The sequence below is a fragment of the Osmerus mordax genome, chromosome 2 (genome assembly GCF_038355195.1).
Source record: "Osmerus mordax isolate fOsmMor3 chromosome 2, fOsmMor3.pri, whole genome shotgun sequence".
Classification (NCBI taxonomy): domain Eukaryota; kingdom Metazoa; phylum Chordata; class Actinopteri; order Osmeriformes; family Osmeridae; genus Osmerus; species Osmerus mordax.
Genome location: NC_090051.1, coordinates 9,151,691 through 9,177,253, shown reverse-complemented (window position 1 = coordinate 9,177,253; position 25,563 = coordinate 9,151,691). Strand labels below are relative to the sequence as shown.

Sequence of the window (25,563 nt, the reverse complement as noted above, 5' to 3'; positions counted from 1 at the left end):
CGGGGCGGCGTGTGTTATCAGCAAACGTTCGCGTGTCGCATTATTAAACTGAGCATATCGATTTTGAATCCATTATTAAACTTAGCATTTTAATTGTTTAACCTTTTAATAGTCCTGTTAAATGTGCCTGAAAACGCCTAAACAACATACCCAAAGTACATTGAAAGCTGTTGTTGAACCATTTGGAGTACATGCATGTAAATGGTCTCTTTTGAAAGGTGACACTGAAGTTATTTCCCCTGTTGTTAGGACCCCTGTAAGTCCTACTGGTGTTGAGTAATAGAAGCTTGAACACAAGGAAACTGAAAGTTTCTATCTCCGACTAGATTTTGTTTTGAAAACAGAGGCCTAGAGGTGGTAGGTATTAGCTAATTTCAGAGCCAGTCAAAGCTAGTTTGAGAAATTCGTTTAGAATGAGTGTGTGTGTGTGTGGGGGTGCAGGACGCACTGACCTAGTTGGCTGTAGAGGGGAACATCGATAAGAGAATCGATAAGGAATCGAATCGATAAGCAGGAATTGATAAAATCTTATCAATACGCATCCTTATGCACCTTATAGATCTATAATAAATACGTTGATTTTGTGTTGAACTTGTGCTTGGCGATTCACTTCATTGACTTAGTACCCAATTGCTGTGAAAGTACCATTTATTAATAAGTTTTCAATAACTTCTGCAAATTCTGGTCAGCCACCAGCCAAGCCAATCATACCTTTCCTATAGTTCACTCCAATAACAGATGCATTCTTTGTTAGCTGAATTTGCGTAATATCAGGGTATTTCTGCTTCAGAACTTCTGTACCCTCTGATGCAAAATGTCAACAGAGACTGTTGAGACAGCGGAGACAGTCAACCTAGAACTTTCAGTTGTGGTTTACTCCAAGTGATATGCAATCATGAACTGATGCTTCACCGCCAGGGACAAGAGTATGTTTTTAAAGCAGTGTGTGTGACAAACAACCTACTTAAAAAAACTGTGCTTTGCCTCAAACCTCATTGTCCACATGCCAACTACTGGACCAAAAGATCTGATCATCTGTGGATAGTGTTCCACAAAATGATGTTTTGGCAAGAAGCTTTACACCTGGAAACACCTCTTGTAACCTACATCTGTGGTCACAAATGTTGTCTTAAAGGAAAGCAATTGACTGTTGTGTGCACTGGTGCGACAACTAGTTCAACAATATCTTTAAGGTCCAAAATGACAGCCTGCCAGGCTGGCTCATCTGAAGGAATCAACTGTCCAACCAGAAAATGGAAGAAATCGCAATAGACTCCAATTTTCATGAGCCTTTCCAGCAATACCTTTTTCAGCATGAATGTCCTGGGAATAGCATGAGGACGGTTACCCTTGTCTGTCCATTTGTAAGGAAATTTCTGAATGGATTCATTGATTGTTGAGTGTAAAATATTTTTGGGAAATCAACAGATTTAGGCAGTGTGCCAACTCAACTGGTAAGATTCTAAGATGTTGTGTGCAACATCTGGAGGGTAGCCAGTGCAAACATTGAAATGAGAAAGATGTGCAGAGAAAACACACAGCCATTTAACACCATAACGAGGTTTTGCATTGTCCTTTGCTGACCTGACAGGCATTTCATGCATCTCTTTGCATCTTAGTGGGAATGCACCTGAACTCTCACCCCTCTGCTGAATTTCAGACTTTTGTGCCACACAAAACCGGCAAATGTATTCACCTGAAAAACTCAATTAATCCAGCAATTCCATGCGCTACCAAATTGTCTGCTATTACACACTGTATTGTTCCCTTAACAAAATCTCCAAGCTTCGCAACAAAAATACCTCGAAGTGCCAAGATCCAGCAACAATGGTCCTAGGACCTTTGATGTGATGACTCCTCACATCTTCAGACCTGCAGAGTACAGCCAACTAAATGGAAGACAACAAGAAATGGCAACCTTGTGGTAAATTGCAGAGATTCCAATAAACAGCACAGATCTTGTGCTTTTTACTAGATGTGCCAAGCGGATTACAAATCTCAAAATCATCAACATACAAATTCAGTAACACTCGCAGCTCACCTTCTGACAGAAAACTGTTTCTATCAACAACAAAAAACATCTTGATAAGACTTGTATATCACTTATTCTCCTCTACCCTCAGATGAGATGACTATCTAACGTTTTGTTAAGAATGTGGTCATCAGTAAAAAGCTGCTGCAAAAACTTTAACGTTGGAACATATTGCAGTGTTATTTTATCTTTTTCACCCAACATATATTCTATGGGTTCCACAACTTTGAAAAATGTCCTTATAGTATTTCTTACGCTTAAAGGATATTGCCAAAGGACAATCTTTACTGACTTAAACACAGGATTAGATGTACACGGAGTAGATGCAAGTTCTTTAATGACTGACTGGTCAACTTGCAGGTTGTAACTATTCAGTGTGTCTTGTATTAAAAAAACGGTATACACAAAGATGCTGTGCTCAACAAATACTGAGTTCTTCCAGCAATTCATCAATTGCAGCACTTGGGACCTATATTATAAATATGATTATGTCTGGCTGATCCTTTGATGCATCTCAATCAACTTAATCTGACTAGCGTTCATCGCAAAATTCACTGTTTGCAACACCAGGCTCTCCAGATTCAGCCGCAAAAGTTCCTTAAGGATTTTAAGGATGACTACATCCTTAAAATCTACCAATTAATGCAAGCTATGATTATGACTTGTGTGTGACTTGAAGGTGCTGTATACATTGGATTTGTATTCACAGCCTTTAAACATACAAGTTAAGTTTTTATTTCGTTTTTTCCGATTTGGTTTTGAAACTGAGAAATGAAAGAACGAAGGGTAGGCGGATTCAATTGACCGGTTCATTGTGATGTGTGTTCACGTTCTGTTCCAAGTTCACTATAACCACATAATTGACAGGTAAAAGTAGTAAATTTGGTACTCTAAGGTTTTGGTATGATTCCTTGACAATTGCGTCAATTCCAGGTCTTAAAAAAAAACTTTTGACAATTTGGTTTCACATACCGTATTTCTTCGATTAAACGCCACCCTCAAATAAACGCCGCCCTCTATTAAACGCTGCACCCAAAAAAATCTGAAAACGGTTATTTAATTGGTTAAATTTAAACACAGTAGCCTATTATTTACAAAAGTAAATCACAAGTGTACAATATAAAATTCACCACTCGCGAATTCGCCTTTCATCAACACCAAGTTCGTGTGCTACAGATCTGTACTGACAATGTAGAACACGTATTTGAGACAGTTAAAGTACGGTACTACCCACGCACACCTAATTGATAGCCAATGAAAAAGGGAGAAACCACACTCATGCTGCACTTGTACTCCCGACTAAACGCGCGGCTTCAATTTTACACTAGGCTTTGTGTTTGACCTCCTTGTCTATTCTTTGTTTGTCTATGACTGCACTGCATCTACAATTCATTAAATCTCTCTAACTAATTAAGTACGCCGCCCTCAAATAAAAGCCGCCCTTGAATCTAATGCACTTCATAGAATTCACTTACATTTTTGTCATCATTTTGCACATAGACTATATAGGCCTATAAACTATACATATTTTGCTAGAAATATCTTATGTAGGCTATATAGGCCTAATATTTGCCTGAATGACAGACTTGTGCAAGGGAACCCTTGTGACATCTGCTGATAGAAAGGCAAATTGCAGCCTTGAAAGGCAGGGGGAAATGATAGAATGCGCAATTAAACCAAAACACAAGCAAAACAGCCTTAAATTAGCTTTTCCCAGTGTGATTTTGAGAATGTAAAACTACTGGGTGATAAATCACATATTTCTGAAAAATCAAGAAAGTGGGGACCTGGAATGGTTTTCTCTTCACTGGACCCAAATGACCCCTCTCAGAGCTTCTAGTGCCAATATGCATACCTTTTTACCAGCTTGTGTCACATTATAATGTCTGATTTGTTAACCTGTCAATGTAGGCAGGATATACCTTTTATTTTATGATGAAAGTAAAGCCTCATCCTTTTTCATTTATGATACTCACTGTCTTTCTCTTCCTTTCTCTTCTTTCCCCTGCATTTCCTGCCTGCCCTACTCCTCAAGCTGTATGAGAAGCGGCTGTACGGCTCTATGTACAGAGGGGGGTTTAAGTCCATCTCCCTGAGCAGTGTGGAATTGTTAGAAGAAGTCCTGAGGAAGGACGAGAAGTTTCCCTGTCGAGGGGACATGACTTTATGGACAGAGTATCGTGACATGAGGGAGCTTGGTTATGGCCCATTCACAGAGTAAGATCATAGAGTAAGACAGAGCAAGCGAAGGTTTGTGTCTGCCATTTTGAATCCCAGGAGATAGTCTGTAATCACTCACTGTTTTCAGTGTGTATTAAGAGAACTTGCCACAGACAGCTGTCAAGTCAAAGGTCACATCTGTTCTAAACATTCTCCTTGCCAACACTCAGTTCTGTATCCCCCACTATAACATTCCAATCACATCCTGAAATCCTGTGGCTCCATCATCCTGCATCTCCACAGACTATTGAACACAAGCCCTTCAGTGTGACATTAAATAGTAACTCAATGGGACAAAAAACCCAGTACATTCTTATTTAACATTAATCCAACAAATGGTATTTCAAAAATGTTTTCATCCACAGCCTGTTCCAGGGTTACGATTTACAGTATAATTGTAAGTCTCGAAAATCTACTCGCTTCTAAGTCTTTTGTAGTAATGTTTGTGTTACTTTAGTATAAATACATGTTAAATTGGATTCATGCAGTTTTTTTTACTTAATGTACATGAAAAGACAATTGCCAGTTTTCTTATTGGAAATAAGTAGGCCTACCGTATTTTACAGAAATAAAGCCGTGGCCTGTACCGCTATTTGAAATTTTTCTTGTTTTCGGCTTTTCACAACTTGTATTTTCCCACTTCTCTTCTTGACATCGCCATTCGAACAGCCCTCACTGACTTGGTTATTGTGCTAGGCGACTTTAACAAAGGCAATCTCACTCAAGAACTCCCAAAATATAGACAATTCATCAAATGCCCTACCAGATAAGGAAACACCTTGGATCACTGCTACTCTACAATCAGCAAAGCATACCATGCGGTCCCCCGAGCAGCACTGGGTCACTCTGACCACGCCATGGTCCACCTGATTCCTGCATACAGGGAGAAGCTAAAGCGCTGTAAGCTTGCTGTGAGGACATCAAAACAGTGGACCAGTGAAGCTATGGAGGATCTGCGGGCGTGCTTGGACTGCACTGACTGGGACATGTTCACGACTGCTACCAATAGTCTGGATGAGCTCACAGAGGCTGTGACATCATACATCAGCTTCTGTGAGGACTGCTGTATACCAACACGCACCAGGGTAAGCTACAACAACGACAAACCCTGGTTTACAGCTAAACTCAGAAGGTTGAGGTCAGAGAAAGAGGCTGCGTTTAGGAGTGGGGAAAAAGACAGTTTCAAGGAGTCGAAGAACAGGTTTAGCAAGGCGGTGAGGGAGGCTAAACGACTGTACTCAGAGAGGCTAAAACACCAATTCTCTGCAAACGACTCTGCTTCTGTCTGGAGAGGGCTCAGGCAAATTACCAACTACAAGCCCAGAGCCCCCCACTCCACTAACGACTCCCGCCTGGCCAACGACCTGAATGAGTTCTACTGCAGATTTGAAAGACAATTGGACAGTCTTGAACTACCCCTTCCCACCCAGGAGGCCTCCCCCCCCCCCCCCCCCCTCTACAGTGACGACTCTCTCCATTCAAGAGGGTGAAGTTAACAGACTTTTCAAGAGGCAGAATCCCCGCAAAGCAGCTGGGCCAGACTCTGTCTCTCCAGCCACCCTCAAGCACTGCGCTGACCAGCTGTCTCCGGTGTTTACCTACATCTTTAACACCTCCCTTGAGACATGCCATGTGCCAGCCTGTCTCAAGTCCTCCACCATCATCCCTGTGCCCAAAAAGCCAAGGCCAACAGGACATAATGACTACAGACCCGTCGCCCTGACCTCTGTGGTAATGAAGTCTTTCGAGCGCCTGGTGCTGGCACACCTTAAATCCATCACTGACCCTCTACTGGACCCCCTGCAGTTTGCCTACAGAGCCAACAGTTCTGTGGATGATGCAGTTAACATGGCCCTCCACTTCACCCTACAGCACCTGGACTCCCCAGCATCCTATGCCAGGATCCTGTTTGTGGACTTCAGCTCTGCCTTCAATACCATCATCCCCGCCCTGCTTCAGGACAAGCTCTCCCAGCTGAACGTGCCTGATTCCACCTGCAGGTGGATCACAGACCTCCTGTCTGACAGGAAGCAGTGCGTTAAGCTGGGAACACAAGTCTCTGACTCCCGGTCCATCAGCACCGGATCACCTCAGGGCTGCGTCCTTTCTCCTCTGCTCTTCTCCCTGTACACCAACAGTTGCACCTCCAGTCATCCGTCCTTCAAACTCCTGAAGTTTGCGGACGACACCACCCTTATTGGGCTCATCTCTGGTGGAGACGAGTCTGATTATAGGTGGGAAGCGGCCAACCTGGTGACCTGGTGCAGCCAGAACAACTTAGAGCTCAATGCTCTTAAGACAGTGGAGATGGTTGTGGACTTCACACTGCTTTTTGCACTGCATTACAACATGGTATCTTGTATTTTTGTATTTTTATTTTGTAATTTACGGCAACTTATATTTTATTGTATATTTAATTCTATTCTAATCCCACTTAGTACTGCTAGTTTATGTACCCTTAGTATAGTTAGTCCACATATTTAAATTTTAGGTATATGTTTATTGTATGCACCTTCCTGCCAAAGCAAATTCCTTGTCTGTGCAAACTTTCATGGCGAATAAATCCCTTTCTGATTCTGATTCATGTAATGCTTACGTCAGCATCATGCCTACGGCAAATCCCGAGGGACAAAACACCCTTTTCCGTTGAACATAGAAAGGTCTGCTACAGTAGGCTATCCTCAGGATTTGCAAGCTACCTAAACTTATACTATATCAAAAATAATGTGCTAAACTTATACTATATCTAAAATAATTTTGTAGACATAACAATGGATTTTGCCACTAAATGAGTGACTTGACTTCTGGACATACTATCCACAACCGAAGTGTGTTACACAATGCTGTGAGATCACCTATACTTGTGCATTGATTGGTATTGGAGCAACAATGCTCTTGGTACCCAGAATTCCCCGCAGCAAGCTGAAAAGCTACGAAGTTAAGGGCATTAGCTTTGTTAGATAAGCATTGTTCGGAGTTCTATTGTTGTGTTCGTTCTGTTTTGATATGAATGCTATGGTCTTTAGATAATTTGAGTGTTCACCCTGATTGTGAATGTTGTCTAGTTAGATGGCTATCCAAGCTGTCAATGTCAAAGTGTTCCTGGGTAAATAAACAGTCGGCTTATAATCCAGAGTGGCCTAGACTCTGATTTTCAAACACGTAGTTCCCATTTTGGTGGGATGCGGCTTATAGAAAATGCGGCCTTTTTTCCGTAAAATACGGTACATTTAGTCATTTACATTTACATTTAGTCATTTAGCAGACGCTCTTATCCAGAGCGACTTACAGTAAGTCACGGTACATTCAAAATGTCAATAACCTGGTCACAAAAGCAAAGTTTGTGGGGAATAATAGCCATTTTATATACTGTTGAGTCATAAGCAATTAGGAAATAACACTTACTACCCAGGAACAAAAATTGTGTTACATTGTGAAATGATCTGTTTGGATTTGCTTTGCCAAAGGATGTTCCCTCTGAAAATATAACTGATATATTTGAATGTACAATATCAAGATACCTTCAGCATTTACTGATATTGTGTTTCCTCTAAGGGAAGGGGAGAGGTGGTACAAACTGCGGGCAGTATTGAACAAGCGCATGCTACATCCTAAAGAATCGGTGCAGTATGGAGATGTGGTCAACGAGGTGGTTACCGACCTGATCAAGAGAATCTATCATTTGCGTCAGACCAGCCCCACAGGAGACCTGGTGACAAATCTGTCAAATGAGTTGTACCGATTTTCTCTGGAGGGTGTGTAGACAAACTGTGACAAGGAATATTAACAAAGGTGTATGTCATCAGATCAGATGCAAATTAGTTCCATGACATTATTATCTTATCTTAACCCTCGTGCTGCCTTCGGGTCACATGACCCAAAGGTTCATAACAAACCATCGTTGTGTTTACCCAATTTTACCCAATACAAAAACAAATAAAAATAATTTTCTTTTAACCATTCCAATGTGGGGGGTCTGAGACAGCCCGACAGTTAAAAGAAAATGCTTCACTTTGTTTTTGTATGAGGTAAATTTGTCGCAATACGACGGTGGGTCAGAATGACTGATGGGTCAGAATGACCCGAAGATAACACAAGGGTTAAGAGAGTGCTTAGAACTTATTAAATCAAGCTCCAAATAACTTCGAACTTAGCTCAATTTAAGTTAACAGTTTAATGGAATACATTTTTTAGAGGGTTTGTTGTAAGTGTAATTATTGTAACAGGTGGATTCTTTTGTTTTCTTTAAGGAATCTCCTCTATTCTTTTTGAGACACGGATTGGCTGTTTGGAGGACAAGATCCCAGAGGAGACGCAAAACTTCATTGACTCCATAGCTCAGATGTTCTCCTACAGTATGGTGGCTTTACTTCTTCCTAAATGGAGTCGCAACCTTCTGCCTTATTGGGGGTGCTACATCGCTGGCTGGGAAGGCATCTTCAAATTCTGTCAGTAATGGTAGTGGAAGGACATATTTGAGGTTGTCGAACACAATCAAGCCAACACAAACAGCAGCATGATACTACCAGTAATCACTAGTTTAAACGTGAATTCATATGTTAATTATATAAAAGCTTAAAGTGTTCGCTGTCTTACAGCTGGAAGGTTAATTGACATGAAGATGGATGTCCTTCAGAGGCGTGTGGACAAAAACCAGGAGGTGGAAGGAGAATACTTAACATACCTTCTCTCCAACACCAAAATGACCAATAAGGAGGTGTATGGCAGCATTGCCGAGTTATTACTGGCAGGAGTGGACACGGTTAGTAAGCTCTGAAAATGCACCAACCGTCCGTGTAACTCAGTAACAGTGGATTGTGGGGAAAGCTGATTCACAAAACATTTTTGTTGTTTTTCAAGACATCCAATACCATGATGTGGGCTATGTACTTGCTGTCCAAAAACCCTGAAGTTCAGGACACCCTTCATCAGGAGGTGTCTAAATGTGTGCCAGGAGAAGATATCCCCTCAGCTTCTGACGTGGCACGTATGCCATATCTCAAGGCTGTCATCAAGGAAGCACTGAGGTGAGGAACAATGATTATAGAATAATCAAATAGAATCTATGTTTGTGTAGAAAATGCTCCATAATTGAATGGGATTTAATGTCCTGGGATTAACCAACTCACTGGATTATGTGAAATGAAATTTGTGCATTAAATGTGTAACACTTCTACGATGCATTACATTATGCAAATACTTTTTACCAGAATGTACCCTGTGGTCCCCATGAATGCACGTCTCATGACAGAAAATGATGTAATTATTGGTGGATATTATTTCCCCAAAAAGGTGAGTTTGTTTATTTGAAAACAAAGCAGAGTTATAAACTGTTGCACAATGTCACAATACAATATAGGGACAGGGTTCATAATAAAAAGGCTTTTCAAAGTTATTTAGATCAGAGCCTATATCAGAGATCTTTTGGTAATGCCAGCAATTTACATTTGTTATTAGTTTTGAAAGATATCCTTGATCCTCATTCTTTTCAGACTACCTTTACACTCTGCCACTATGCCATCAGCTATGATGAGAAAACCTTTCCGGAGCCAAGCAAGTTTAAGCCAGAACGATGGCTAAGGGATGGCCGGAATCGGCCAAACCCTTTCGGCTCAATTCCATTTGGTTTTGGAGTGCGGGGATGTGTTGGCCGGCGGATTGCAGAGCTTGAGATGCACCTTGCTCTGTCAAGGGTAAGAAATTATCTGCCATGTAGGTGAGCCTTTGCTGGCCGAGAAGTGCACAACAAAATACGGTATTTCTTTGATTAAACTCCAACCTTGAATAAACCACACCCTTGATTAAACGGTGCATTAAAATCTGCTGAAGTTAGATAAACAATGCAACCTTTTTTTATTTGTTATTCGATTTTATATTTAACCTTCTACAAACTGGTACGGTACAAAGTGCACAACTGTCACTAAATATGTTTCTGCATCACCATCATCCTCGTTGGCCTCCTTGTCAGTGTCAGGGGGTGAGGAGGGGTAGGACCCAAACGCAGGGTAGTTGCGAGGCATGGTAGAAACAAGGGTTTTATTCTCAAAACTGGGAACAGATAGGGTACTCACACGGACAGGTATTGTAAGGACAAGACAAAGACTGGACACAAAACAGAAACCGACGAGGGGGCGCCTGGGAGCGCGGACGAGGGGGCGCTTGGGAGCGCGGACGAGGGGGCGCCTGGGAGCGCGGACGAGGGGGCGCCTGGGAGCGCGGACGAGGGGGCGCCTGGGAGCGCGGACGAGGGGGCGCCTGGGAGCGCGGACGAGGGGGCGCCTGGGAGCGCGGACGAGGGGGCGCCTGGGAGCGCGGACGAGGGGGCGCCTGGGAGCGCGGACGAGGGGGCGCGGGCACGGTGGCAGGAGGTGGCCAGCAGTACTCGGGCGGAGGAGGATGCGGCCAGGAGTCCTCGGGCCGCGGGCACGGTGGCAGGAGGTGGCCAGCAGTACTCGGGCGGAGGAGGATGCGGCCAGGAGTCCTCGGGCAGAGGAAGTGGCGGCCAGAAGTCCTCGGGCGGAGGAGGCGGCGGCCAGAAGTCCTCGGGCGGTGGAGGCGGCGGCCAGAAGTCCTCGGGCGGTGGAGGCGGCGGCCAGAAGTCCTCCGGCGGAGGAGGCGGTGGCCGGGGCACAGGGCAGGACCGAGGCTGGGGCACAGGGCAGGAACGAGGCTGGGGCACAGGGCAGGACCGAGGCTGGGGTACAGGGCAGGACCGAGGCACAGGGCAAGAACGAGGCTGGGGGCCATTTGGTACCTCACAAGCTGCAGAACTCCCAGGTAATGCAAGTGCAATTTTGCAAAGTTTAAATATCTCGTGCAACACCTCCTTGTATCCCTTCCATTATGACAACTCTTCTTTTGAAAATCTTCTCTTAACCTCAGAGAGAAGCACATCAACAATTGGAATGAATGAATGTGCCCAAAATGATTCCTTATCTGCGTTGACCTATCTGAACTATCGGAGTGTAAATGTAATACCCTTCAAGCCTAGAACTTGGTGTGACCTGACGCCCTGGATGTTGTATTGCTCAGCAATGGTCACGGTATTGTCCCTGTAACAGAGTCAAACCATCAACAAGATGGCAATCTGATCATCACAGTAAACCATGGTATGCTGCTGAACACATCACCACAAGAACCTCCAACTTTGCATGATATGACGCCTCATCTCTCTGGAGAAGCTTCAAAGACTTGATAGGGATCTATCTAATAATGCCAGGAATCTCTCTCTGTGTTTGGTTAAAGGTTAAATCCTTTGATGAATCTTTTACATTAAAACATAACTATTAGTGTATACTCACACAAAAAATGCCAAAGCCATCAAAACACTCATGAATCAAGAACCAAAATTTTAAAGTGAGGCTTCATCGGAAAAAAACTTTGGTGTAGGCTTACATGTTTGGCCTAAAAACACAAGCTAAACTTGGCATGTGACTGACAGCCTAGTATGCTCTGACTTGGTGCCTGTAGCCTCGGGGAGGGAGCTGCTCTGAGGTCTTGGGGTGGTGTAAGGACTGGGGTCTATTTCCACCTGATCCTGTTTGCCCAGCTTTTTGAAGAAGTCTACTATCTCACCCCTTCTTTTAATGTTTGGAGTGAACCCTAAGCAAAAATAACATGTAGGCCTACACATCCAATTACCCACATTTGAGTCCAATCTCAATCTTAAACATATCCCCATTATTATCTTCAATCAATTACCAGCCTTTAAGGCTTTAAGGCATTGCTAGCCCTACTCTGAAATACGTATTTCAGTACTTTGTCTGAGTTTTTTGCACATTTGCAATGTGCACGTAGTTTTGATCAGTAAACACATTCATTTATCAAAAAAAAAATCACTGATCTATAGAGAATGCGAAGTTGACGTCACGCCACGTTGAATTCTGGGTAAATTGCAACAATAGGTGTGTTCGACATCGGCTGCGGCTGCATGTATCGTCCGGTGTGTAACAGTTTTGTTGCAAAGCACACTATTATGGTGAAATGTTATCTCGTGTTTGTTGAGTTAAAACCGAAATATTGTTGTTGCATAGCAAGCATCATAGCAAAAAGGCTAACAAACGTAAGAGTTAGCCTATACCCACCAATTTACATTTACATTTTAGTCATTTAGCAGACGCTCTTATCCAGAGCGACTTACAGTAAGTACAGGGACATTCCCCCGAGGCAAGTTGGGTGAAGTGCCTTGCCCAAGGACACAACGTCAGTTGGCAGGACAGGGAATCGAACTGGCAACCTTCGGATTACTAGCCCGATTCCGTCACCGCTCAGCCACCTGACTCCCAATTAACATTAGCCCTTCATTCCTAACATGGATACCGTAATAATCATACTGAGACATATTTGCATACCTTTATCTTTTTCTCGTTTCTCATATTCTTCTTTTCTTTTTTTCGAAATTGGGCACCTGATGGCTTACTTGACCTTTTCCTGTCCATCTTCTTTGGCACTCAACGGTCAACAGATTTCCCATCCCCCCAACACTGTCACTCATGACCAGAAGTCAAGACTAAACCAATTCACCTTGGTGACCACAATCGTTTTGTGTTACATATTTTTATTAGCCATTTCACACAAATAAAAAAAACGAGTGAAAAAATTTGCAGGAACTTCAGGCCTATATTTATAATATTATGAATGAAATGTGCGTTATTTGGAAGAAAGTCGAGGTGCAACTGACTTTAGCCCACTAATTTAGAGTATTGCACTATACAGTGGACCCCCCCCCCTTGTCCGTTCCATTGGGGAGACCCAGTCAGGTGAGCTGTCTGTCCCCCTCCCCTTTTTTCACACAGCTTCTGTGCACGGCACCTTCTCAGCAAGCAGGGGTGCCTGCAGCTTCCTGAAGGGGGCGCCAATTTTCCAATTCCCCACACAGTGAAATGATAGAAAAGATAAAACCGCTTCGCGGCGCAGAGATTTTTATTTATTTATTTTATGCTTGTGCGCCCCCCACGTGACGTGAAAAAATGCCGCCCCGGGCGGCTGCCCGGTCCGCCCATGCCTAAAACCGCCTCTGTGCCCAAGGGTCTCTTCCTCAAACATCTGAATCTATCTGCTGGCCCCCTCATAAAGGTTAGGGAAGCGGAAATTCAGTCCAGTGACGTCCAGGGTTTTCCATGGAACATAATGCATTTGGTCACCTCGTACCAGGATGGGGGCCTGACAGAATTCTGGAAACTTGGTCTGCCTGACCGGCCTGGCCGGGTCTTTGTCCTCTCCTGAGAGTAGGAGGGGGTTGATGGGGCTTAGGGCATGGGTCAGTGCTCTGTCCAGGGGCTCGGAGGGCCAGGTTGGTGACTGAACCTCTGAAAGGACAGTCTTAAATGCGCCCTTTCCAAGTAGGTACATGTCTGTCCCGTCTTTCCCAATAGGAAGTTGGCCACGTAGTTTGCGGATTATCTGTTTAGCCGATTGGGAACAACTGATAAGAGTGTCTATTGCCACCTTTTCTCCAGTGGGACCAACTTGTCCCACCGGTTCGTCCTGTCCTGGAGACTGGGGTTTTGGCTCCCCCTGCTGGGACCCAAGGTGGTCATCATTGAAGTCATCGCCTGGATTTTGGTATCCATATCGGCCAGCCCTCTCCGCGTCGTCCAGTAGATGTCTGACGTGGTAATACGCTCCCAGGACTTGGGGGCCTTGTAACTGGGCCCCCTCCTCCTTGCTCTGTACCACTGGGAATTGTGGGTTGCTTCTTGTCTCTGCCTCACCCGCACAAAAAGTCTTTCTGGGTGGGGCAGAGCTATTCGCCATCTTGCCGTACGGTGGGGGATGCCTAGTTTCTAATGTCCCGTGATCAGTTTTGGCTGCGAGCGTGCAAGCCTTCAACGTCTCACGATATCTCTGTCCTTCCCCCTCATAAAGAGAAAGAATGCCAATTTCATCTTCTTTCTTTCTGAGTCTCTCTCTTTCCAGTCCCTTGTGGCTGTGGTTCTCAATGAGTGAATTTCATGTCATTGCAAAGACACAGATCGAACGTCCCGTGCGGGGGCCACGCCGGAGTCATCTTGAGGGTTCGCTTGGTACATTTTTTATTCAGTTTAAGAATTTGTTCCTTCAGCAAAGGATTTTTCAGGATCAGCATTTCCTCAGCAGTGACGTGTGTAAGGAGGATTATAGGTGCCAAAACTAAATAAATAAATACTTGGATAAATAAATAATTCTATAACACAAAGCTTAAATAAATTACTAATTATATAATGAAATGCCTAATTGACATACAAAATATATAAATTACAAATTAAATGAGACACTAAATATATAAATGTTACATGTATTTGTGTGTATATATTTACATTTACATTTATTCATTTAGCAGACGCTTTTATCCAAAGCGACTTCCAAGAGAGAGCTTTACAAAGTGCATAGGTCACTGATCATAACAACAAGATAGCCAAAAAACATCGCGAGTAGCCAAAACATGAAGCACACATTGTGAACAACCAAAGTAAGTGCCAACGGGAAGAACCATGAGCGCATGTAGTTAAACAAGTTACAATTAAACAACCTGAACCGCTATAAGTGCAAGTGTACCTGTGGAAAAAAGCAAGCAACAGTAATAAAACAATATATCACAGCGAGAACAACAATTGTAAACAGTTACCACTAACCACAAGAGCAACAAGTCTCTAAGCAAGAGTCATTGTGATCCTTGAGGAAACTAACATCGGGTCAAGCGAACCAATCCTAAGTACCGTTGTACTCCCGGAACAAGTGCGTCTTGAGCCTTTTCTTGAAGGTGGAGAGACAGTCAGTATCTCTGATGGAGGTGGGGAGTTGATTCCACCACTGGGGGGCCAGACAGGAGAAGAGCTTGTGTTGGGACCGTATATAAATATATATATATATTTACGTTCACATTTATTTATTTATACTTACATTTATATATTTATCCTTACATTTATCCACGGTGTAACTTGCTGCAGCAAAATATATTTTAGGTTTCAATTTCTGTTCTCTACATTCAGTACACAATTCCCTTTACATCATAGTGGTTGTAACTTCTGCAAACGCCGTCTAACTTCGCCCAAGCTCACTTTGCCCTTCCCCTGCTAGGCTGTGAGTTGTTGCCGGTGTTACGTCCCAACTGGTTCCCAATTTAACTGGTTCCCCAGCTGTGCGTGCACCTATCAGTCTGCCTCTATCACCAGATTCGTCACAAATTCACAAACATATTACTGGCGATTTTCAAGTCGGATCTCATATTTGCTGCGGCAAATATTAAAGTAGGCCTATAGGCTACGTGCGCACTACATTAGGCTACCATTCGCGACAAAATAAATGGAGACAAAATAAAACATTTGCAGGCTCGCATGAAGTGGGATTCGATCGCACTAGAGCAGGGGTCTCAAACTCAACTTACCTGGGGACCGCTGGAGGTAGACTGGGTGAGGCTGGGCCGCATCCAGTATTTCACAAAAAAAAGGTTTCAAGTATTAAAAAAAAAAGTACAAATGATCCAATCTTTAGTTCAATTACAGTTCAGAACATGAACGGTTCTTCAGAACATAAACAGGTTCTTCCGAACATGAACGGTTCTTCAGAACATGGCTTCTCTTGCCTACTCCTTGCTGCCAGAGACCTGGCAGCGCTTCCTCTAACACAGTTGCGCCACATTTGGCTTGAGGGAGGAAGCCGTTGAGACCCTCAGTATGGCTTGAAGATGCTCATCAGTAAGGTTGGACCTGTACTTTGACTTACTTTTACATTTAGTCATTTAGCAGACGCTCTTATCCAGAGCGACTTACAGTAAGTACAGGGACATTCCCCCCGAGGCAAGTAGGGTGAAGTGCCTTGCCCAAGGACACAACCTCATTTTGCACGGCCGGGAATCGAACTGGCAACCTTCAGATTACTAGCTCGATTCCCTAACCGCTCAGCCACCTGACTCCCGTGACTTATTAAAGTTCATGGTGGAGAAGAGCTTTTCACACAGATATGTGCTCACAAAAAGGCACATGGTCCGCTTGAACATCCTGGAAAGCTCAGGGAAAGTGGGCGGCAATTCTCTCAAAAATTGTCCAAGCTTGTCTGCTTTTCCACTCACCTCCCTGAACTTGGCTTTGAGTTCAGAATTGCACTGCAGGTCAATGAGCTCCATTTGAAGCACAGGAGAAGCATCTTGCACATCGAAGGAGAAGGGGTACGCAAAAATTTGAAAAGTGGCTCTGTGTGTCTTGAAGTCTGCAAACCTGTGATCAAATTCCTCCTGTAGCTTTACATTTACATTTAGTCATTTAGCAGACGCTCTTATCCAGAGCGACTTACAGTAAGTACAGGGACATTCTCCCAGAGGCAAGTAGGGTGAAGTGCCTTGCCCTTTTTTTTGCACAGCCGGGAATCAAACCAACAACCTTCTGATTAATAGCCCGACTCCCTAACCGCTCAGCCATCTGACCCCCCTTTACCCAGCTTTACAATGGCATCAGCATACTTCTCACCACTGAATGGTGTGCCCACATCCATTAGTGCCTTGCATGCTGGGAAATGGTAGAGGTTTGTCTGTCTGAGAGAGCTGGGCTTTCCATAGTACAAGTTTTGTGGAGAATGCTCTGATGTTGTCGTAGGCAGCACTGACAAGCTGCCCCTGGCCTTGTAACTTCTTGTTCAGTACATTCAGCTCCTGTGTGATGTCAACAAGAAAAGCTAAGTCCATGAGCCATTTGGGATCACTTAGCACAGGAACAGCCATGCCATTCTTCTCCATGAAGGCTTTCACTTCTGCTCTCAACTCAAAAAACCTCTTCAAGACGTTTCCCCTGCTGAGCCAACGTACCTCGGTGAAGTAGAGCACATCCTCATATGCTGACTCTATTTCCTCCAAAAAGGCGCGGAACTGCCGATGCTTTAAGTCCCTGGATCTGATATGGTTGATGCATTTCACAACGACAGACATCACATTGTCAAACGTCAGGCATTTGCTGCAAAGGGCCTGCTGATGGATAATGCAGTGCAGAGCCTCCTCCACACCCTCCTCTTCCAGTTTTCTTTGAACAAGTGCCACCAGTCCATTTCTCCTCCCTGTCATTGATGGCGCTCCGTCGGTTGTTATTCCAGCAAACCTCTTCCATGGTAAACCGGCATCCACAATGGTATCACACAGCTGACAGAATATCTCCTGAGCGGTGGTCTGGCCATGCATTGGAATCACTGTGAGCAACTCCTCCATCACTTCAAAATTGTCGTCAACACCACGGACATACATTGCGAGCTGCGCAGTGTCAGTGATGTCTGTGCTCTCATCAAGAGTGACTGAGTATGCACGGAAATGTTTGGCTTTCTCACGCAGTTGATCGTAAATGTTACCTGACAGGTCAGAAATGCGCTCTGCCACTGTGTTGGCTGAAAGGCTGATGTTGCTAAACTGACCCTTCTTTTCCGGACAGACTATACTTGCAGCCTGTGACATGCACTTTTTGATGAACTCGTCTTCTTTGAATGGCTTTCCCGCCTTAGCAATCATCTCACTCACCACGTAGCTAGCTTCGACTGCCTCATCACTCTTTTCTTGCCTTTTTGAAAAAATCTTGTTGCTTCAGTAGACATTTTTTAAGATTGGCGACCCGGTCCTCTCTCTCATCTCCCTGGTATTTTGCATACTCCTCATGTCTAGTTGAGTAATGACGTCTGATGTTGTATTCCTTGTGAACCGCAACTTTTTCTGTGCATATAAGACACGTCGGGGTGCCCTTGTGCTCAACGAAAAAATATTCTGTCTCCCACTTTCCCTGAAATTGTCTGTGCCAACTTTTCTCTTCACGGCAGGTTTTGAGAAAGACATGACTGGAAACGAAATTGAATGAATGAAAACGCGCGGGCCACACTAACACTAAACTGTGATGTCAAAAAATATCATCTGCAGGGGTCTCAAACTCGCGCACCCGCGGGCCAATTGAGGACCGCGGGCCGTGAGTTTGAGACCCCTGCACTAGAGCAAAACTACGTGCGCACCATAGTCCGTTGATTTACACCGCGAGCTATACCAGCTCACAAATTTTTGCTAAATTGTTACGTATTTGTTAACTACGTTGGCCTTCAGGTAACACATTGATTTGGCTTCTTCTGAATCAACTGGTTCCCATAGACACTACCCGAATGTAGGCTACTATGCACGTATTTGAGGTTGTTTTCGAGGCAATAGCCGTATTTTCCACGACATACAGCTCCTTCTGACACCACATATTAAAAATTCATACTAAGAACGTCGCTGCTAACCCAGACAATACGATCAAAATACGCGTAACACAACATGGAAACATTCAATTCCTATGCGATTTCGTGTAGCCTATGACTGAGTGTTTCTTCGCTATATCTTTTGAAATCAATTCATTTCATAATTGTATATTCTGAACAAATGAAGTGAGCCCTACATTACAGCCATTCACACCATAATAAACGGAACTCCAAATACGTGATGAGTAGCCTACATTCGGGTAGTGTCTACGGCAGGGCTGTTCAATAGGCGGCCCGCGGGCCGAATCCGGCCCCCGAACAGCTTTGGACTGGCCCCCGGAGTGTGGTCCGTTAACCTCATTCAGTTTGTGACTATGACAAAAAAATAAAAATAATAAACTCGTGAACAGGGCCGGACTTACCATTGGACTTGACTGGGCTCCAGCCCATGGGCCCCGTCCTGTAGGGGGCCCCGCCCGTTTACGTGCAGCGGAGGACTGAGCTATTAGCCAGAAAGCTAAGTTATGCTAGCAAGATTCATAGACAAGAACATTGTGTACGGTTGACAAACCATAAATATAATTTGACAATATGTTTGACAAGAAAACTAGCTAGCTAACAAGCCATGTCATTGTCCCCAAATCAATATCAAGGTTTTCACGAACAAGGTATCGGACATATACTAGTACTAGGCTACAGTACGGCCGCAGCATGTGTAGCGGGTTGAATAGCAAATGGATGTGAGATGATCGCATCAAAGTTGACATTCTCCAAACAGTAATTATAATTTGACAGTATGTTTAACAACAAGACTAGCCAGCAATCTAGCCATGTCATTGTCCCCAAATCAAATCAAGATTTTTATGTGTTGGCCGCAGCATGTCTGAAGTAGAGCTAGGTTGACTAGCGAGGTGAATCGAATGAGATGTGAGATGAGCGGTTACGTGACACTGACTGACACAGTAAATTCAGAAAAGGAACATTTTCCAAATAGGTTAAAAGAAATATTGAAGTCACTCATTGTTGTAATTACATGTTAGCTTGGTAAAGTTTCTCAAAATTGTAAATGGAGGTTTTGACTGCGTGACTGCATCCCTGATGTTATTGTTACTTATTTCAGACACTTTGTACAGGCTCATACCAAGGAAAGATGTTCTTTGCTCATACAACGTAGCCAGCTCAATAATTTAGAACGGTGAACAATTTTGCTGGAACTACTTGGCTGATTGGCTGCAGCCAATCAGAATCGAGTATTCACCCAGACCATGGTATTTTAGATGCGTTCGACTTAATGCAGCGCCGGCGTCGTCTGCAGCCACCTGCAGCCCGGCTGACTTGAAGCAGCCAATGGCATTCTCAGATTCAAGGATGCTGCATGAAGTCAGTCCATGTCGAACGCGCCTAATAACTTAAAAAAATGTTTTGTCATTGAGGAACATTTAGTCATTGAATCGTTAATTCAGGAGATTCGTTCAAAAATGCTGATTCATCCATGAAACAAGTGACGTATTTGAGTAGTTGAATCAGGCATTCAAACCAAGTTTTTTTTTTTATAATTCAGATTAATTAAACATTTTAAATAGACTTCAGCAATTCACATAAATAATGTTATTTTGTTTAGTTGTTTGTTCAGAATCGTGATCTCTAAATACATATAGTAGCTTGTGTATGTATCATTTTGTTCTATTTAAAGTCATGTATAGTTGGTAGGGCCCTAATCGCCCTTAGTCTTCCATTTTTGTTAGTTAATTGCATTTTCTCCAATTGTCTGTTAATATGATATAAGATTTTTGAATCCTTGGGCCTATGCGGCCTCTTGGGCATATGTTGTTATATCCACTTACAAAATATAATATATTGACTCCTTCAGTATGTTGTTGTAATTTCTTTATTTGTTACCGTGATTACTCATATCCTCCGGCCCCTGACTTTGCCTCAGTTTCAAGAACCGGCCCCAGCTCCAAACTAATTGAAGAGCCCTGGTCTACGGTAACTAGTTGATTCAGAAGAACCAAAACAACATGTTGCCTGAAGGCCAACGTAGTTAACAAATTCGTGACTGAATTCCTGAAACACTCATGTGCTTCAGTAGCTCACGGTGTAATGCATCAAAGTATAATAATGCATGTGTTTTTGCTCGTGGGATCGAATCCCACTCGAATCTTTTATTTTCTTAGCTTCCATTTATTATGGCGTGAATGGCTGGTTTTTGGTATAGGTAGATCTAAAACTTAAAGATATGAATGTTACTGTCCAATCTAGACATTCCCTTGTTCTTGTTTCAAAATTCTATACCATCATCCCCGCCCTGCTTCAGGACAAGCTCTCCCAGCTGAACTTGCCTGATTCCACCTGCAGGTGGATCACAGACTTCCTGTCTGACAGGAAGCAGTGCGTTAAGCTGGGAACACAAGTCTCTGACTCCCGGTCCATCAGCACCGGATCACCTCAGGGCTGCGTCCTTTCTCCTCTGCTCTTCTCCCTGTACACCAACAGTTGCACCTCCAGTCATCCGTCCGTCAAACTCCTGAAGTTTGCGGAAGACACCACCCTTATTGGGCTCATCTCTGGTGGAGACGAGTCTGATTATAGGTGGGAAGCGGCCAACCTGGTGACCTGGTGCAGCCAGAACAACTTAGAGCTCAATGCTCTTAAGACAGTGGAGATGGTTGTGGACTTCAGGAGGAACACAGCCCCACTCACCCCCATCACCCTGTGTGACTCCCCAGTCAACACTGTGGAGTCCTTCCGCTTCCTGGGCACTATCCTCTCCCAGGACCTCAAGTGGGAACTGAACATCAGCTCCCTCATCAAGAAAGCACAACAGAGGATGTACTTCCTTCGGCAGCTGAAGAAGTTCAACCTGCCAAAGACAATGATGGTGCACTTCTACTCAGCCATCATTGAGTCCATCCTCACCTCCTCCATCACCGTCTGGTACGCTGCTGCCTCTGCCAAGGACAAGAGCAGACTGCAGCGTATCATCCGTACTGCTGAGAAGGTGATTGGCTGCAATCTGCCTACCCTCGAGGACCTGCACACCTCGAGGACCCTGAGGCGAGCGAGGAAGATTGTGGCCGACTCCTCCCACCCTGGACACTCCCTGTTTCAGTCACTCCCCTCTGGCAGAAGGCTGCGGTCTATCAGGACCAATACCTCACGCCACAAAAACAGTTTCTTCCCTTCCGCTGTTGGCCTCTTCAACAAGGCCAAGGGACCACACTGACTCAAATGACTTCTTGCTTAAAACACTCTGCTTTTTGCACTGCATTACAACATGGTATCTTGTACATTTGTATTTTTTGTAATATTTGTATTTTTATATTGTAATTTACGGCAACTTATATTTTATTGTATATTTAATTCTATTCTAATCCCACTTAGTACTGCTAGTTTATGTACCCTTAGTATAGTTAGTCCACATATTTAAATTTTTGGTATATGTTTATTGTATGCACCTTCCTGCCAAAGCAAATTCCTTGTCTGTGCAAACTTTCATGGCGAATAAATCCCTTTCTGATTCTGATTCTGAACACAGGTTTTTTTCGTTTTATTTTCTAAATAAACACTCAGGGGTCTGGTCTGTATAAACACTTCCTGGTATTTGTGCCAGGCTTCTGGCTTCTCCGCCTGTAATTTCAGAAAGAACAGATGTGAGACAACTTGCATCAACCAGTTTTTATCAACTCTCTATACATACTTTTATATAAACGTTCTTTAAACTTCCAAGAATCACCTTTTACTTCCTTAATTCAAAGTTTAAACCTTGTTAGTTTTCTTTATAGAAATCTTTTTAGTTTTCCCTTTTAAAATGGATTCCATACCTTTATCTAACATATTTTTATTCCTTGTTCCTCTGACTCCATCTTTTATTTTTTATAAACAAATATTGTATTTTTGCAATGTTGCCATGTATCCTCCATAGTTAAACATAACCACCCATGTTGATTTCCATATACATTTCATTCTGTCTATCTTTTAGTTACAACTTATAGCCAAATTTTAACCGTTACATATTATCCTATAATACATAAATCTCTCGTTTGTCTATAATTCTAGTTATAACTTCATAGTTAAACATGACCGTTTACCTACCACCCCTCAATATAGTTATGCTTACAACATTGTTTTTACATAGCCACACATGATGCTTGCAACACATACCTCACACCTCTCAGCTCACAACATCATATACTATGAAGATAAACATAGCTATGTTATTTAAGCCATGAAAATGTAAGAGACTGTACAGACACAAAGCATACGTCACAAGCACAACATGTCCATATGTTTTAGTTTTTTACTTTTCACCCAGTTATCAATTTTTTTTAACTGATCATACTTGTGTACATTTATTTACATATATTCATTTCCTGTCGTCTTTTTGGCGCGTCCTTTAAATAAGCCTGTTTCGGTTAATTACTCCGTAGATTTACTTTAAAGACTGAGAATTAGATGCCTCTAACCCCTGCCTCTACCCGTTTATGTTTTTTGGTAAATAACTTCAGGATTATGAATTGTCGGTGTTCTTACTTTCCTCCTTATTTACAGTTTCTTCAGGTCTGTTACGTTTTAAATTTGAGCCTTTTTTGAGCTCTGAATGTTTGTCTTTTCCCTATCGTTTAGTGCAAAAGAAATTCCAACAAGACCTGTTTTGGACGTATTTTTCAGACAATCAGTCCTATACGTACACATTTCTGAATAACATTTTGAATTTCTATGCGTTTTCTCAAAACCTAAGATTTATTAATGCTATCCTAGGTATCAAAAGTTCATTTGGATCAAGCCCCTTTAAATTGCTTTCTCCGCCTGAGATTTCATGTCTTTAGGAACGATCCATGCGTCCAATAAAACCCTCCCTTATCCCGATATATGCTTTGACCCAGGGGCGGTTTTAGGCACGGGCGGACCGGGCAGCCACCCGGGGCGGCATTTTTTCATGTCACGTGGGGGGCGCACGAGCATAAAATAAATAAATAAAAATCTCTGCGCAGCGAAGCGGTTTTCTCTTTTCTATCATTTCACTGTGTGGGGAATTGGCAAATTGGCGCCCCCTTCAGGCAGCTGCAGGCACCCCTGCTTGCTGAGAAGGTGCCGTGCACAGAAGCTGTGTGAAAAAAGGGGAGAGGGACAGACAGCTCATCTGACTGGGTCTCCCAAATGGAACGGACAATTCATAATATTATAAATATAGGCCTAAAGTTCCTGCACATTTTTGGGGTTTTTTAATTGTGTGAAATGGCGAATAAAAAAAAAATGGGTATAGGCTAACTCTTACGTTTGTTAGACTTTTTGCTATGATGCTTGCTATGCAACAACAATATTTCGGTTTTAACCCAACAAACACGAGATAACATTTCACCATAATAGTGTGCTTTGCAACAAAACTGTAACAAGTTCAGTTATTATTTATTTTCATTATTTAGGTTAGGCCCTGTAATTAGCCAACGGAATTTTCAAATCTGTAGGTAGTTTCAAAGACGAACATTTGCTACAACTATATTTCGTGACAAAGTATAGATTAACGTCCTAACTAAAAGTGTTCCTCCCTAAAAGTTATATTAATATAGTATGTAATAACAGACAATTAGCGTGTAAGGGCATGTTTATGTAACCCTCCTATTATGTTTGGTGTCAATTTGACCCCAGGCTGTTTTAGCTGTATAGAACATAATCGGTCTTACCACAACAATGTAGAACCGCCACTGCTTTGACCAGAAACCGTCTCAGCTACAGTAGAAAGCTTTTTAGCACATATATACATTAATCATTCATTCGGGTTTTGGACATACATGGGGTTTATGACAAAACAATATTTCTGCTTGATGCAACATTCTTACATTTGCATCTGAACCAACGTAACTACTCCTTGCGCCTCTGTTCAAAAGCCATATATACATTTTCTTTATAAGTAATTATCTTACCTTATAATCAAAAGATGTAGGTCTGGATCACGTGTGGGGGTCTCCAATTGTGGTGGCTAGCTTTCTAGCAGAACAGGGTGCAATAAAGCGTGGAAGAGTCTGGTCCAAGTTCAGATGCAAAGGTAGTTTATTGATCAAGACAGTGGATACATTAAGTTTGGTCTCCTCAAGCACCAGAGAGAGCCTAACAATCAAATTTTCAGCCAGCATTTATACATCATGAAACACCCCACAATTCGTCATATTGAACCTTCGTATGTTTCTTCGTATCTCCCTAAACACTAAATGTCAGTTTTCCCTGCCCTTTGTCTTATTTGTATAAAGTTTGGTTTCCTGCGAATGTCTCCCTTTATCTACTGTGAGCTTTTTGTAAATATGTGATGTTCTCGTTGTGACCACTGATACATGATTATCTCAGTCACATGATCGCCCCTTCGTACTGTTCCCTGTTTTTGTGCTGAGAGACCAAATGTCAAGACAAGGTTCGTCCAACCTGCGGTTTTCCACCTAGTTCTCCTACCTAGGCCTTAACTGGGGTATTTCATCGGCCTTTGTCAATTACGCCCCAAAACTATGGAACAAATTATCCATAAATATTAGGGAAGCAAACACGCTAAACATTTTCAAAAGAAGGATTTTACTACTTTTATTTATTTATTATTGTTTTTTATTGTTTTATTAAGGTGAGTTCAGGTAATGTGGGACATCAGTTAAAGTGGGACAGTTCTACATTTTGATGATTTAATATGTGCAAAACCGACATCCAATCACCAGAGTTGATCTTGACTCGTAAATACAACACTTCTAGTCACTATGCAGTGGTTTTTATTTGTCTGACATAATCTGAGTATGCGTGATCTGGCTTGACAGGGGTTCCGTACAGAAAAAAACGCATCGAAAGTTCAGCGGCATATGACATTCTATTTGTCAATGATAAGGCTGGCAAAGGAATTTAAATTAAGTTACAATGAGTACTATTGCAGCATAATGAAGGGGTTTAACCACTGATTGAAACACACACAAAAATGTGTAAAATAATGCTTTGTTAGCAAAAAAAAAAAACGTTTTATGTGACTGTCCCACATTACCTGATCATGTCATGTAATGTGGGACAGCATTCTTCAGGTAAAATGGGACATCTAGTAATGCTTTGTTTATGCTATGAAAGTAATTTAATTCGACAGTTCTCACATTTTTAATACAAGTAATACA

At 42.8% G+C, this 25,563-nt stretch overlaps 1 protein-coding gene across 1 annotated transcript in view; it reads left to right on the top strand.

The window, feature by feature from the left end:
* Positions 1-25,563, top strand: part of cyp27a1.1 (cytochrome P450, family 27, subfamily A, polypeptide 1.1) — a 76,095-nt gene that overhangs the window by 42,965 nt on the left and 7,567 nt on the right. The window contains exons 2-8 of the mRNA XM_067228897.1: positions 4,068-4,249; positions 7,808-8,007; positions 8,503-8,700; positions 8,851-9,014; positions 9,113-9,279; positions 9,463-9,544; positions 9,745-9,945. Of these exons, the coding sequence (XP_067084998.1) occupies positions 4,068-4,249; positions 7,808-8,007; positions 8,503-8,700; positions 8,851-9,014; positions 9,113-9,279; positions 9,463-9,544; positions 9,745-9,945 (1,194 nt within the window). The remainder of the gene's footprint in view (positions 1-4,067; positions 4,250-7,807; positions 8,008-8,502; positions 8,701-8,850; positions 9,015-9,112; positions 9,280-9,462; positions 9,545-9,744; positions 9,946-25,563) is intronic.